Source organism: Pocillopora verrucosa, chromosome 7 (genome assembly GCF_036669915.1).
Source record: "Pocillopora verrucosa isolate sample1 chromosome 7, ASM3666991v2, whole genome shotgun sequence".
Classification (NCBI taxonomy): Eukaryota; Metazoa; Cnidaria; class Anthozoa; order Scleractinia; family Pocilloporidae; genus Pocillopora; species Pocillopora verrucosa.
Window position 1 is genome coordinate 19,147,701 of NC_089318.1, and position 14,147 is coordinate 19,161,847.

At 38.5% G+C, this 14,147-nt stretch overlaps 1 protein-coding gene across 1 annotated transcript; it reads left to right on the forward strand.

The window, feature by feature from the left end:
• Positions 1-3,209: 3,209 nt before the first annotated feature.
• LOC131791897 (TNF receptor-associated factor 6) lies at positions 3,210-12,099 on the forward strand. Its single transcript, XM_066169359.1, has 10 exons — positions 3,210-3,388; positions 3,914-3,965; positions 7,459-7,557; positions 8,256-8,420; positions 8,753-8,830; positions 9,332-9,409; positions 9,691-10,144; positions 10,327-10,503; positions 10,939-11,002; positions 11,203-12,099. The coding sequence occupies exons 1-10, from the start codon at positions 3,222-3,224 to the stop codon at positions 11,258-11,260; spliced, it is 1,392 nt and encodes a 463-aa protein (XP_066025456.1). The 5' UTR covers positions 3,210-3,221; the 3' UTR covers positions 11,261-12,099.
• Positions 12,100-14,147: the final 2,048 nt, after the last annotated feature.

The following is a 14,147-nucleotide window of genomic DNA, read 5'->3' on the forward strand; positions in this document are numbered from 1 at the left end:
AATGCAGATTTACAATTTACTTGACGTTCCATATTTAACTTATTGTCAAAGATTACACCTATGTTCTTGGCAGAGTGCGAAGGCTGTATAACAGAACCGGCAGTCGCTGTAAACGAAGGAAGCTGAGAAGCAGACAAATTACCCGATCCGATGACCAAAAGCTCAGTCTTATCATCGTTTACTTTAAGCTTGTTCAATGACATCCAAGTTCCAATATCTTGTAGGCAGGCTTCGATTCTCGTAGTAGTAACTGATGAAACTCAGTCAAGCGAAAAATAAATCTGAAAGTCATCTGCATAGAAATGGAAGCTCATATTATGTCTTCTTATAATGTCGCCGAGAGGAGACGTATACAATAAGTACAAAATCGGACCTAGAACAGATCCCTGGGGAACTCCAAACAATCAAATCAGAGTGACAGGAATTTGATCCATTTATGCCAACAAATTGACTTCGGTCTGTGAGATAAGACTTAAACCAAGCAAGAACCTTGCCTTTGATACCAAACCGAGTATTAAGTCTGTGAAGTAATAAACCATGGTTGACCGTGTCAAATGCTGCAGAAAGATCGAGCAGTAATAAAACAACAGTACAGCCACGATCCACAGTACATAAGATGTCGTCATGAACTCTCCGGAAGGGAAGTCTCAGTGTTATGCAATTTCTTGTAAGCAGATTGTAATTTCTCATCAAGGTTGTTGTCATCAATATACTGCACAAGTTGTACCGCAACCGATTTCTCAATCAATTTAGAGACGAACGGAAGGTTAGAAACAGGACGAAAATTCTTAAAAAATCTTCAGTATCTAAATTAGTTTTCTTTTACAATGGAATAATCAAGGCAGTTTTGAGTAAGTTTGGTATAAGAGCCTCATCTAAGGAACGATTTACAATATCAGTTATGACTGGTAACAACCTTGGTAAACATTAAGTTAGCGCATAATCTGGGAAGGGATCGAGAGCACAAGTTTTCACTCTGGAGGATTTAATAAAGTTAGCTATAAGGTCGGTAGAAACACGTTGAAAAGTCGCAAATTCACAGGACCGGGACTGAGTCGCAGAGTTATTCAAGGAAGGGACATTCGGAAACTATGAACAGGTAAACTATCGCGTATACGTCGTATCTCGTCAATAAAGAATGATTTGAACTTTTCAGCTATAGCCATATCCGAACCCACAGAAGGATAACGTACTATTGGTTTCCTGTATAAAAAATTATTAACTGCTTTAAATAATATTTTCTGGTCTCCTTGGTTGCTTTCAATTATATATGAAAATTGGTTTTCTTTTGCACAACGAATCAAGTCATTCACCTCACGAGAATGTTCGGTGTATAATAGATGATTAGCTTCGGTGTTATGCGCGCGCCATCGTCTATCCAGTTTTCTTCTCTTTCTCTTTGCAACTTTGATTTCATCCGTAAACCATGGCGCATAAGGGGAAGGGTAACAGACCTACGAATGATTGGGGCATGATTGTCGATCATAGATTGCAGCGGAGTGGAGTTGAATTGATCAACAGCTAATGAAAGGTCATCATTTAGAGGTGATCTAATTAGCGCAGAGTCTTCCAAGTCAGAGGAGAACTTATACATGTCAATGGCACGTAAACGTCGGAAAGATAACATTTGATCTTGAGCAACATGTTTACAAAATCCAGATTACACCGGATCATAAAATGATCAGAAAATGCAGGGTCAAAGACTCTTGAGATTCTTGATGAAAGATTGTTCCTCTCTAGTGATAACGAGGTCTTATGCGTAGAATCATTTACATGCTGGCGAAGGTTAAATGAATGGCCAGTAAATCGCCGACCAGCATTATTTTGAGAATCAACATGAAAGTTAAAGTCACCAGCAATCATAAAATAGCCTGATGCTGTCACTATATGGGCAAGATAGCTAGCAAACTCATCAAAAAACAGTGACACATTGGATGAAGGAGGACGGTACAAGACAATTAAATGGACAAAATACTTCGTAGCCCTGAATTCCAGATGTTCGAAAGAGCAATGGGATTATGTTTATGTTTTTAATATAAGTTTTTGTTTATGTTTTTAATATAAGTTTTCCCTTGCAAGTTATCTGGTTTTTGATTCAAATCACTTTTTGGATCAGGAAATGTTTTACACAAATCTAATTTCAGTTTGAACCCTCATAGTTAAGACCGTCTGCATAAACCTTAAGCTTAGTGTACTATAGTGATATTGTGGCGTCATTGCTGCAGTCATCTCAGCTGCCCGATCTACTGAGTAGGTTAACCCTGCCAACCCGCCTAGACGGGTCACCCCATCTATCTTGTAAACACGATTAAGATAAAATAAGAGATTATATGAACGGGCGGGTTACCTCACCTACCTGGGCTCCCACTTCCATGTAAACAGGCCCTAAAGCGTACAGTTGTCGCTACATCTGTAATTTAGTTCGTATGCTTTCTTAATGCTGCGATCAGTATTTTTGGAATTCTCTCATCTCAGTATGGTGCAACTATGTAGCGATTCCTCTTTGTGTATTGATATCCGTCTTCAATTATACCTGGATCTTCTTCAGTCATTGTTAACATCAAACGCAGGTACAGACAGTACTTCATCCACAGTATGATCAACATAATCAAACAATTTTTCATGAAACTCCACTGAACATGTGGCGATACAGGAAAGCAGTGGCAAGTGCACTGTGGCTGCAGTTGGCTTTAGTCGCTTGCTATAAGCCCCTCGGCATAGTGGAGGCTTTGTTTACTCAAAGCGGACAACCTTCATTAATTTTCTTTGTTAGGCAATTAAAGGGACATTGGTTTCTCGCTCAGTTATACACACAGACAGAGCACTCCTGTGGATGTTGCACACTTTGCTCGGGGGTTTTATTCTACCCCAGGCTTAGTATTCTATGTATTTCCTAAAATTTCTTTTTTAGAAAATTCCCATTTTCTTGTTTCCCTCTCGACTCAGCACGCTGTGCCAGTTGGTACTCAGTACAGATTAGTTTTGTGCAGTGCTCCCCCATGCCCCGCCTCTGTTGTTGTTCTTTGATCTGTTAATGCGTGTTTTGTCTCACAAATATTGAATATATGTTGGGATTTTTCCTAGTGCTGGAGTCAGAGTTCTAAAGTCAGAGGGCCTAATTTGAGTCTCAGAGAGTTTGGGAACTAGGTTTGTTACTCTGAAAGTCACACATGCGCACACCTAATTCTCTCTTCCGGCTTCGTTCTGAAACCCAGATCACAATGGCGGCGGGTCAGAATATTCCAGAGCTTGGAGGCTATGATTTTGAGTTTACAAGTGTAGTTCCCGATTTTGAATGTCCTGTGTGTCAGTTAACAATGAAAGATCCCATACAGATCGGAGGATGTGGCCACAGACTTTGTAACATATGCTTGGAGAGTTTGTTGAGGTAAGGGCGAATCATTGTATGTCGAAACAAGCTACAACTGAAAACAATTAAGGTTATCTGAAAGTTGAATTACGATATTGACCGGTTGAATCACTTTCCAAGGGGTATCATAGTGTGCCTTAGCTAAATAGAAATAACTGCTAGATAGCTTTATCCGGCATAAAACAATTCAAACTGGTTCGAGTTTGGTGTGAGTACTTATAAATGCGACGCAAAGCTATATTTGTTGGCTGCCTTTTAAGTGTCTTCGATTGCTTCAGCACAAGCGCGTCTAAGAGGGTCATCGAATGATTTGATCTTTCTCGTTTACTTTGTTAAACATGAATCGACTGAAACTAATTACAATTTGTCTTTTAAATGCAAATGTTAATTATATGCTATAAGTCTATCATTATGGATTCCGCAACAAGATATGGCCCAGTGATGACTTTATAATAAATAATACACGCGATAACCGATTTTTAAAGATTTTGTTTGTTGTCTGATTCTTTTGTTTGACTGATGTTGCAAATTTCCTTCCCTCAGAGGCCATTCTCCGAAATGTCCTGTAGACAGACAGCCTCTTTCACGTGATAAGGTAATGATATCCCATGTCTTCATACTTGCGGGTCACGCAAACTAGCGATTCCACGTTCTGCGCTCGGTGAACAAATCCTTAAGCATTTAACTTACAACTCGAAACGCATTCTCCGTCAAATGGGTGCCTGTAAAATGCCGAAAAGAGCACAACGCATAAATTATGACTGACAATGCAATTGACGCCATGTGGTCACTCAGTATTCGTCACGCAAAATACGGTTTTGTCGAATTGCTCTCGCTTTAAAGGCTGACCTTTCGGTGACATACTTTGTTTGACGCTGAATTCTTGACTAATCTTTAGGCTACTCGTTTCACAAAGAGTCATAAAAGCCCACTAGACGCTTAGATCCCTCATTGTAACGTTGCGTAAATTGAGTACAGCGGGTCTCGAAATTCTTACCCTGATTAACTAATATTCAAGTAGTGTTATTTAAATTTAGGTAGCGACAATTTTGCCAACAAAATAAGGACAACAAAACGATAAATTAATGATAATGTTCTTTATTGTAACAAATGGCTATGAAATGTAATCGAAATAAATTTTCAAGGGAGAGATAATACAAATATTAGGAAAAGATAACATCGTAATATTCCCCAAAGTTAACAAACGTTTGAATTGGTAAAGAACGTGATAGCCGATAAAGAAATTACCCGCGAACCTAAAAGTACTCTGCCAACGATTTCGTTTTGTCTAATACCGTACGTTATCAGGATTATAATGACTTTTCAACGCATCAACAATTCATATCTCTCCCCTTGTGGGACTGACTTGAGCTGTTTTTATCTATAGTAAGAATCCCGTCAGTTATTTGCGGGCGATCCTCTTCGCATATTTTTTGTCAAACGAGCTAAGAACTTATCAGGATGCCAGAAGAGTGCATGCATAATTAATATTAGTTTTCTGTTTTACTGCGAGTATCACCGTGACCATATCTTCAGAAGTACCATCGCTAGGTAAGCGACGTCATAATATCTTATTTTTCTAAGAGTTGTCTCCAAAAATCTCTTTATTTGATATGAAATCGAATCTACCTCTCACTTCTTTAACTACCACAGGTGGATGTTTTAATTTTGGAAGCAGCTCATTCTATTTTTTTGAAAGAAAACGGTGTTTAACGCCTTGTCCTCACGTAGTGCTTTACCCATAGGTATATCCTTGTCACAGCTTTCCCGTTCCATGAATAGGAACTTTATCGCTTTCTCGGCGAGTACTTCCTAAATATATCTGTAAAATATCGCTTTAACTAAAATTTCGACTTCTCTCGAAACACACATGTTAAGTAAGATCGCCTCAGGTTTCGCACACTATTTGGCACGCATATAAACATACTTGTCAAGCAAGATTGACTACAACACACGTACTCTATTCAGCACGCACGAAACGCACATGTCAAATGAGATTGACTACAAGTATCGTGTTCTATTCGGCACGCACACAAAACGTACATGTTAAGTAAGGCGGACTTACTGTTACTTACTCTGTTCGGCACGCACAGATACGCACATTTCCAGTGAGATTGACCGCAACACTCGTACTCTATTCGGCACGCACAGAATTGCACATGTCAATTAACATTGAAAACGTCTCGCTCACTATTCGAGACGCACAAAAACGCATATGTAAAGCGAAATTGCCTCAAGTCTCGCACTCTATTCAGCACGCACAGAAAACGCACATGTCGAGTGAGATTGACTACAAGTCTTGTGCTTTATTCGACACGCACAAAAACGCACATGTCAAGTAAGATTGCCTTAAGTTTCGCACATATTAAGTATGGCTGACGTCGAGGCCACACACACAGAAAACGTACCCTATTCGGCACGCTCAGAAAACTCACATGTCAAGCAAGATTGACTACAACACACGTACTCTATTCGGCACGCACGAAACTGGCATGTCAAGTGTGAATGACTTCTTGCACTCTGTTCAGCGCACTCAGAAAACGCATATGTCAATTCAGGTTGACTACAAGTCTCACTCTCTATTCGGCACGCACAGAAAACGCACATATCTAGCTATAGTAAGATTGCTCAAGTCTCGTACTAATTTGGGCACGCACAGAAAGTGCACAGTTAATCAAGATTGAAATCAAGTCTCGCACTCTATTCGGACTCGATACAGACAGCTGATCTGTGGATTTCCTATCCTATTTTAGAACTCTCTAGCTCTTTTCTTCGACAATCTGCTTCTGTTGTAATATTGTTATTGTTTTTCGTCAGCCTGTTATTCTGACAGCTGGGAATAATGAAGCTTGCCTTACTTGACATAAAGTTACAAATTTTGGAGTTAATGGTTGAGCTCTTACATTGTATCTTATTTTAAGTTTTGACATCTTTATATAGGGACATAGCGAAGGATTTTGCAACTGAAGCAACAAGTTACGAATGGCTCTGTCTCATAATTTGATATTTTTGTAAGCGCTTTTGATAATCAGCAATCGCAGATCGTTTTTATCAAAACCGAGGTTTTCGTAATTTTTGTTTGAATCACACACTACCACTGCTGTGTGATTACAACGTGGTAGTGATGGGTATTATGCATTCAATTTACCTTCTATTTTCTCTTACCATTTTCACAACCTGGCATGACCGTCAATGAAATAATTCAGGAATGGTAATAATCATTGTAGGAGACCCGCAGTACTCAATTTAGGCAACGTTACATTTGGGGATGTTAGCGTTTTAGGGCTGTTTTGAATATTTGTAGGACGAGTAGCCTAAAGATTAGACAAGAATTCAGCATCAAACAAAGTATGTTACCAAAAGGACAGCCTTTGCAGCAAGAGCAACTCGACGAAGCCGCATCTTGCGTGAAAAAGATTGAGTAACCGCATGGTTCCGATTGCATAATCAGTCATAATTTAAGCGTCTTACTCTCTTCGGCATGGTGCTCAATTCGGCGTTTTCCGAAGGGTAAAACCACAGAGAATTGAAGTTAATTTGGAAGCAACAGACTGCATTTCTATTAGTCTAACAGCTTAACAACTTACTCGGGATGTTGGAAGAACATGAGAAAAGTTTGTAAATCACGAGCTAGCGGAGGTTCTTCCTACATCCTGCGCGGGTTATTGCGCCGGTAAGCCGATAGAAAGTGCGTTTCCTTTCTTAATTATCTTCAAGTAGAGTACAAAACGTATGCCCTTGATTTGAATTGGGAAAAAAGCTCCGGCCATGTAAATTCAGCCAGAAAATTTTGCGTAGAAGCTGGAGAATTGGGAAATCCATCTTGTAATAGTGCATTATAGTTTTATTTTAATACCGCCAGTCCATTTAAACACTGCCCGTTCTTTTTATGCTACAAGCAAAAACTGACGCCATTTTTTTCTTTTTCTTTTTTCTCGCTCAAGATCTCATTCTTTTTATATCTTCTTTCAAGTCCTCCACGCCTTTGTTGAAGAGTGAAAGATCGTAATTAAGCATTATCTTGTTGACATCAGTGTAACCTGATTAGAATGTGTTGCTTATGAATATGCTTGTGTCTGGGTTGTCAGATATTTCCAGATGTCGCTTGTCATCGCAAAATTCGGGATCTCAAGGTGAAATGCCCTCATGTTGGGTGTCCTTGGAAGGGAGAACTCCGAGCTGTGCAGGTATTATATTTACGTCAAATCCACGTAAGGGCGTTCTCCATCACCTCATTTGCAGTTAATCCCAAAAATGTAAAAATCTCTTAAGCATTGTAATTTGTCTCCTAAATAATAAGCAAGCGTTGCGCTTATTCCCGCTACTCTTAATCACTGAGGCAACATGATAAGACTTCGACAATTTCTTGCACAATAGTAAAGGTCTGGAGTGGACAGCGGTGTTGTTTTACCATTTTCAATCTGCGGTGTCATAGTCAGCAGTTTGCGCGTGACATGACAGATTTTCCTAATATCTACTATCTACCCTTATAGGTGCTTATCACTGACGAAGGGCTAACGCTCGAAACGTCAGCTTTTTTACCCTTTACGGTGGCCAATTTACGTTTTCAACTCAGTTGTTAACACTAAATTACCTGCTATACTCTCCCACCGACGCAGTACCACAGTTTCTTTAGAAACTTACCCCCTTTATTCGCTTATCATATTAGACGTTTATTTAATATTTATCCCTAATTTTAGGGATATCATTATTATCAATAAGTCATACGTAAATCTCACATTTCTTTTCTTAGATCCTAAACCGTCAGTTAACCGACTGTTTCACGTTCAATCAAGTCTCCCTTACTTTCTTTTGCCTGTTGTATGTCTTAGCAGATTGATTAATGATTACATTGGTGTTTATTCTTGATAAATTGTGATTTAAGGAACATCAGTCAGAATGCCTGTTCAAAGTGGTGGAGTGTCCAAATGAAGGATGTAAAGAGAAGCTCACCAGGCGAGATATGAACAATCACAAGATAACGGAATGTGTCTGGAGGGAAGTTAGTTGTGGATATTGTCGAAGATCATTTATCGTGAAAAACAAACAGGTTTGTTAACAAAATTATGTTCCTTGTACAGCTTCTACAAGGGCAGCATCTCAAACTTTTGCTTTTCACCCAAAGTGGAAAAGTGGTGACGACTTTCAGTCTTTATTAAGTCAAGATTTTGTTGAGCTCTCGGTATCTTCTCTTATTCGATATAAAATTGTTACACAGAAACATTTTACTAAAGATGAGCTTAAATGTCGGGTTCAAAAACTTTGATCCCTCACTGATGAAAATATTCGTACAACAACCTATCCTTATTGGTCATAATTTTAATAAGACGGGGAATTTTGAAAGTACTTTAGCTATAAAAACTTATTTTCGATTTTCTTCAGCAACATCATAACGTCTGTCAAAAGTTTCCGGTTCAATGTACCAACATTTGTGATCGGAGTAATATTCCACGAGAAAAGGTAAGATGTAATATTCTCAGGGATTCTCAGTAATTCTCACGAGAGTTTAATTGAAAGTTCATGCACACAGCCCGCATGGGACATAGTGCTTAGTTTTATTTGAGCAATTGGAGGCTTTCCGTGCTTTAGTGTTCAAAGAACGTGCAATACTGTTTTGAATACTTTCCTGGCTTCATCAGTCAGAGGGCATTAAGGTCTTTATTTTCTGCCTTGAGTCTGCCCGCCAGAAATTAATCTTGATTGCTCCATGACAGGAAAGCAATCCATAACACCGTAACGATCCCTTCAAGGAAGTTTGCTCCGTTGAATTTTGCTGGGGAATGCCTTAGACTAATAGGGAACATTTTTAAATTTTTTCTCTAAATTCAGTTTCCTGATTCATAAAATACGAAATCTAAGGAGTAATTTTGAGACCCTGAATGATTTCTTTTCGCTAGGCACGAGGGGGGGTTTGTCTGGCTGCTCGCTCTAGACTAAATCTTCTCTATCTTTTTTTTTTAGCTCTTGACTCATATTCGTGATCACTGTCCTTTAACAGAAATTGATTGTAAATACAAGAAGATAGGATGCCAAAATGCGGTATGAAACAGCTTTCAGTTTATATTAACTTGCAGGTTTGGAGGGGAGATCGTAACTTTGTATTGTATTTGCAAATCATGTTGTAAAATGAATTAAAACGGATTCTCAAATATATATACATTTTTCATTTTGTAGGGTTTAAAAAATTCCTACTAAGCAGTGTGGTAGTTGAATTAAACTATGCACTGCTGGATGGAACAATTAGATAAAAAATTGACAAAAATTGAATGTTAGGATTGTTTTTAAAGATTTTACTAACCACATGGTCTTTTTTTTTTCAGTTTCCAAGAACACAAACAAAATCTCACTTAGAATCGCACATGGAAAGCCACTTGAACCTAGTTCTGTGCAGCCTTGAGATCACTCAGAATCAGGTTAAAGATCAGTCAAAGCAGTTGAATGATCAGTCACAACAGTTGAATGATCAGTCACAGCAGATAGAAAGATTGGTGGCCAAAAATACAGAACAGTCACAGCAGTTGCATAATCAGTCACAACAGTTGAATGATCAGTCTCAGCAGTTGAATGATCAGTCACAGCAGATCGAAAGATTGGTGGCCAAAAATACAGAACAGTCACAGCAGATAGCCAATTTAACGTCCTCTATGCAGGGTCTGGTGCAGAAGGTAGAACGCCTCACAAGCCAGGATCGACATCAAGCTGTGCTGGTGGACAAACCGACCAACCAAACCAAGGGCATGACATGGGGAGGGGGGATTGGGGACGGGGGCACTGGTGTGTAGATTCGCTCATAAGCTCATGTTACGCAGAGCTAAGTCATTTGAACTCCGAGTAAAACTACTGGGTTATGTTGGCGTTTGGTGACCTAAAAAGATCAATGAAGTCTAATTGATAATCGTGATGTATTTAGTTTGATTATCGTTTTGATTATCTATTGTTTTTGTTATTTATTACAGGTGATACAATGAAACAGTGCTTCAAGCCTGAATCAATTAATGATATTAAAGTAGGTATGAAAGTATTGTTTAAACGTTGGCCATGGGAATTGCGAGGAACAGTCAGGTACGTCGGATCTGTCTCTACAATTGGACCAATTGGACATCAGCTCGGCGTAGAGTTAGATCCGGGTGAAGGTGAATATTGATATATGAATATTGAAATGTTTTGATAGAACTACGTAAGAGTAAACGTAAAAGTGAATAAGTTCGTGAATTTGAAATTTTTAAAAAGACTGTACATCGATTGCTGTAAGTATCAGGTATCTTTCGTTTCTATCTTGCTGTTTTATATGCACTGTCTAGGGAGCTGTCCTGAAGCACTAACATTGATAGGCATCATGGAAATGTATTCTGAAGGTAATAAAACGAGGGTACTCATTGAGGTTTAGTACCGAGATAATCCGCCCCAAGATCGAAACGTTGTCCTTTCATGATGAAGGTTTGTGGGAAAAGGTTCTCCCCTCATTCATAGTAAAACTAAACCTGCATTTAGATTTAGTAAATAAGACTCGCCTTTTATATTGATTTTCTCTTACTTTGGATGACTGAAATTTTTTTCTCTTTATTCAGGGGAAAAGTTATCGTGGATTCCCCTGTTCAACCCAACACATGACGGAAAAAGATACTTTAGCTGGTGGGTAATGTCATGTCTTTCGCTTAAGATAATTGTTGTAACCCAGAAATTCTTATTCGATGTATACGCCATGTGACATCGATGGTGTCAAATAAGCAGGAGATTAATTCTGTAACGTTTCCATCTACTCATACACATCTGTTTTCGGTTGGTTTCTTAAAAATGACATAAGATCTTTTTTTTTTTGTATTAACCCTCAGTGCACCAGGTAGAGGCCTCTTCATTGAGTTTTGTGAAGTTATTGAGTGTTACAGATGACGATAACAGTAATGTGGCTCCTGCTTCTTTGCTTCCAATGTGAAAGTAGAAGAAAATTCAGAACATTCTCTGTCTACCATCTTAAGATGTTCGTACACTGCTCAAAGGAGATTTCGTCGATTAATCACAGCAACTACTCCTTTGTCTATCGTCTGTTTGAAGTTAACAGGCCTCTCTTAAGGCTCGTAGAATTTGAAAGATTTTAAAAACGTATGATATTAAAGTAGAAACCAAAGATTCTTAATTTTCAGACGTCTCTACAAGAAAGCATTGTGTAAACTTTCTCGGTAATCAATAAGATTTGAATCATTATGCACGGCTCTTTTGTAATTTGTTTTTGTCTTTCAAGTGTCATTTACGGAGAATAGGTAGATACTATGTAAATTAATTGCAACTTTATAAAGCCAGGACCGCCACAAACTGGGGAAACTGAGGGGAATTTTTATTCTCGGCCTCAACACATGCCTCAGTTGACGAGCGTCACTTTGCATCACTTTCAGCAGCATTTCATGCTTGGACTGACATCACAAGACATAATTTAGGTAATACCGTATTTCCTCGAATAGGCGTCCGGGCAGCGTATTTAAAATTACGGCAAAAGGAGGGCGCTTTTATAAAGGATGTTAGTTAATCTAAGAGGATGATTATCAAGTTTTCCTCTCAATGAAGTGTAACTTTAGTTTTGCTCATATCCTCAATAAAAAAGCAAAAGCTGCAACATCCACGTAGACGTCAATAGATAGCACGGAGATAGCAATAACTGGAAGCGAAACTATTCTCCTGTACTGATTTGCTTGTAGTAGTTGCTTAAAAAATGATAAATAAAGCTGCAATAGAAACAGGTTTTCCTTGTATCCTTAATCATTAAGAAAGCGAGGGAAGAGGCTGTGCTTATTCAAGATAGGCGCCTGTTTGATATTATGGCATCGGGGGCTCGGCGGTTATTAGAGCATGAGCGCTTATCGGTAACTTAGCGGACTCCTCATTGAAAGAGATGTAAGCAGTTACTGGCACAGACAACTCATTCACGACAATAAACAGCGAAGAACGCAAACACCGAGGACTGACTAACAGCAACTTTCAAAAATCGTATGACATCACAGCGGCTGACCAATCAGTTTCCACGAGCCAGAAATATATATTTGAGGCAAACAACTCTTCCTGGACTCTGCTAATGACTTCCGCTATAAGAGGAGTGGTCAGTCTCTTCCAAAGAAAGCAGTCCTTCCAGATCTACCCTCATTCAGATAAAAGGATTTATTTTTTTTATTGCATGCTAGAAAATCAGTAATTGCGTAGTTTTATGAAAAAAAAACCCAAAACAAAACAAAACAAAATCGAAAAGAAATGTAGACTTGAAACTAGAAGAACTGGTGCAAAAAATTAAAAAAGAAAGGAAAACAGCGAAGCTTTGTCGTAGGTTAAGCCCTAGTATCTAGTAATAAATAGGCGAGTAGATTATAGTCCTCAAAGACCCGTGATCCTGAAAAATAGATCAAAAGATGCTGAAAGATATTAGAAGATGGTTCGAAAGATACTGAAAGATATCAGAAGATGGATCGAAAGATACTTAAAGATATCAGAAGATGGATCGAAAGATACTGAAAGATATCAAAACATGGATCGCGTCTTGGTTTCCTACGCTTATCTCGTGTTCTCCCAACCTCCCGCGTGTTTAAATCAGGCTATGTAAACACGGAAACCATTTTATATTTCTTTTATAAAATAACTAATGAAAGAGGAACGAAAACCGTGTTTACATACGCTCATGTAAAATGGTTTTATGGCCAATCAGAGCGCGCGTACTATTTGAATTATTTTATAATATAGATTAAAATCTTAGTCAGAAATTATAAGCAGATAGCAACATTGGGAGATACGTTCACTATACTCTTTGCAAGGGTGGGTTTTACAGTTCAAGTTTTCTGGAGACAAACTAAGTCTATCACCAAAATTAGTAACAAAAAAAAAAGAATTGTGGTTGACAGAGACCACACTTCAAAAAAAAAAACTGAACTATTAGCCTTTATTATACTATATTAGTATATCGAAATTATAATTGTCTATTTTTTCATACGGCACCTGTCCTTTTGACAGTCACTGCTTGCGCAAAATAAGTCAAATTGATGTCGGAAATTAATATTGTTTCAGATTGTTATCTCCGAATAACGGCTGCTTCAATCGTAGTAAGAAGGCATCGAAAGAACTGGAAATTTTATGAAAGGAAGTATCTCTTTTACCGAATATGCGACTAGCTCTAAGAAAAGCTTAAGCCATCATCGATTCTATAATCGAACTATAAGCTCTTCAAAGCCCCATCCTTGTAATTTATTAACAGAAAAGTATTTCTCTGATTATATCTTTAACCGATTGTCTCACTTCTCTGATCTTCCAGCAGTAAAGCAACGGGTTTAGTGCTGAATTTACATAAACTAGAGTTACTGTAAATTGTCTGAGCACAATAATAACCGACGACTGTCCACTATAGGTCCACAAAGCTGTGATTATACCATGTGGAAGATAACAAACAGCAACTGCTAACTGCAGGCACATTACACTGAACACTCCCTTCCTATATCGAGATATGTTCAGTGGCCCTGATTGCTCAGGTTGGATAATGTTGCCACGTACCTGAGTTTCATGGCGGTGGAGTTTCCAAAAAATCGTCGTGTAAGACAAAATTGAGGTTAGGAAACAAACAGGTATCGTTATGTGGGTGTACCATGTTGTTATACGAGAATCATGCGCATGCATCACGGACCATACAGCACAAAAAATGCAGAATACAAGAACGATTGCTCGTGCCTTGTCAGCGTCACAATTTGTTTAAATCTTACCCTTAATGACAAAGCAAGAAGTCTGTCCACGCTTATTGCAGTCATTGTTA

Bases quoted from the DNA above. Each gene is read 5' to 3' on its own strand.
- LOC131791897 (XM_066169359.1), top strand. From the start codon at position 3,222: ATGGCGGCGGGTCAGAATATTCCAGAGCTTGGAGGCTATGATTTTGAG. The intron at 3,389-3,913 runs GTAAGGGCGAAT...TCCTTCCCTCAG, and splicing joins TGCTTGGAGAGTTTGTTGAG to AGGCCATTCTCCGAAATGTC. The intron at 9,410-9,690 runs GTATGAAACAGC...TTTTTTTTTCAG, and splicing joins AGATAGGATGCCAAAATGCG to TTTCCAAGAACACAAACAAA.